Source organism: Cariama cristata, unplaced genomic scaffold, assembly GCF_000690535.1.
Source record: "Cariama cristata isolate BGI_N322 unplaced genomic scaffold, ASM69053v1 scaffold7308, whole genome shotgun sequence".
In the NCBI taxonomy this organism is placed as follows: Eukaryota; Metazoa; Chordata; class Aves; order Cariamiformes; family Cariamidae; genus Cariama; species Cariama cristata.
Window position 1 is genome coordinate 1,901 of NW_009629386.1, and position 2,037 is coordinate 3,937.

At 38.8% G+C, this 2,037-nt stretch overlaps 1 protein-coding gene across 1 annotated transcript in view; it reads left to right on the forward strand.

Annotated features, from left to right (window-relative positions):
* The window catches only part of LOC104165495 (THAP domain-containing protein 1-like), a gene marked incomplete at its 5' end in the record, with an annotated part of 487 nt that extends 124 nt beyond the window's left edge, over positions 1-363 (forward strand). The window contains 1 exon segment of the mRNA XM_009705142.1: positions 1-363. This exon segment is cut by the window's left edge and continues 30 nt beyond it. Coding sequence (XP_009703444.1) covers positions 1-363 — 363 coding nt within the window.
* Positions 364-2,037: the final 1,674 nt, after the last annotated feature.

Here is a 2,037-nt window from a genome sequence, read left to right on the forward strand (position 1 = left end):
CCACCATCTCCATCAACTCCTTCTTTTCATTTGTCTCAGATAGATGCCAGATTTGTAGATCCAAGTATTGGATTATTGATGCCTCCTCTCCAGACCCCTAGCAACCTTGCAGTTTTTTGTGATCACAACTATACCGTAGAGGATACAGTTCATCAGCGAAAAAGAATTCAGCAGCTGGAGGAACAAGTTGAAAAACTGCGGAAGAAGCTCAAGACAGCGCAACAGCGATGCCGGCGTCAGGAAAGACAAATTGAAAAACTGAGAGAGATCGTTCAGTTTCAGAAAGAAAAAGACATATTGGCAGGAAAAGGCTATGTGATTCTGCCCAATGACTATTTTGAAGTTGTAGAAGTACCTGCCTAGAAGTCATGAACATCAATTTTCACTTTGCTAGGCCAAGAAATTGGTTTAAAAACTAAATGCTCTCTAATTCTGTGTGTAAAACTCCAGAGTTCTAAATACAGTAAATAAGCAGTCATACAAATGAGATCACATTTTTTCTTCATTGACATTTCAGTTTGATACACTTTTAATATATTGAAAATGCAAGCATCTCAGAATTAGAATATGCATTTAGTTTTACAAAATGTGAATTGCTTTACAGAAGGAAAGGATACAAGGTTGAATACATTTAAAATCTGTCAACTTTTTTCTTTTTTTAATGGCTGTCTTACGCTTACAGGGGATGGGGAACTGAACCTGGCTGAGAGTGAAGTTGAGGTTGTTGTACATTTAGTGCAAAGCTTTGTCAAGGCATTTAGTGTTGGCTTTGGTGATCCTCAGGATGTAGTTTCCACTGGCTTCAGAAGGAGCAGAATTACGCCAGCTAAGAGCACCTGCAAGAGCTGCAGAAAGAGAAGGTACAAATTTCAGCCTGGGAAAACTTCCAACCTCAGTTTGCTATGCCTTCAGAGCACTGCAAAAAGTCTAATTCCTGGATCCCTTTGGTGAGGTATGTAGATGAACCTCTTCTTTTGGAGTAACCTTTCACCACGTGTGTGTTGTGAGGGAGATGAGGAGAATTCATTAGCGTAGCTGACAAGAGCTGTAGAAGAGGCTTCTGTTTTGAGAGCACTTAAAAATACTCCTGGAGTGCAGTGCTGCACTGAACATAGATGTTGTTGGACTGTTGGCAGGATCAAGAAGGCAGTGTACTGTTTAGGGTGACTGCTTTTCAAAAGTACCCTGATAGTATACAGTCCCCAATATGTTGGAGTGTGACGTTCCCATAAACACTGCAACAGGCAGAATGTTGTCATCGTCTTTGAAATTGTTGGTCTTGATTCACATCTCAATCGTGTATAGCTTCGGGAAGTGAAGGAGGTGGGTTTTTTTTTTACATATCCGAGGTGTTGGGCATTTGTGACTTTCATTGCATTATACTGTGATTTTCTTTCTTCCTTTCTGGTTTGGTTTTGTTTTGTTTTGTTTTGTTTTTTTCTGCTCCCGTAAGGAGCAGGGCCAAAGGGCAATTATGGAATTAGACTTTGGGAGTTGCTTGGTGCTAGACTGGTTTTTAATATCTCAAATGCTGCTGCCTCTCCTTCAGCCTTATTAAGACTCTTTCTAAAAATGAATTTAGCATGACAAAGTAGTGCAGCAGTTTGCACTTTACTGTCTAATAATTTGTTTAGTCAATGAACTCATTCAAAATGAGAGAAAATGGTACCATGCTAACTCTATTGTAGCCTTCACAGCTGAAATTCCTGGATGTATTAGACATGAGGAAAATTACTTTTCTCAGTCCATGTCAAACTTGTATGTAGTGTGGATTTTAGCTCTGATACTAATCAAGACCTGTTCATGATGGCTTTAAAAGCTTCTCTTAATATCCTGTTAGCATGACATTTTGAAATGTTTCGAACCAGTCTTGATACTTCTGACCTCACTCATGCCATGTGTCTACTTTCTCTACCATTTCATATACTTAAGATGAACAAAAAAGCTGTTGGCATCCTTTTGTGTACATTTATTGTACCTGATGAAAAATAAAAAGCAAATGGTGTGTTAGATTTTTAACTACTCTCTCTCTTCTTT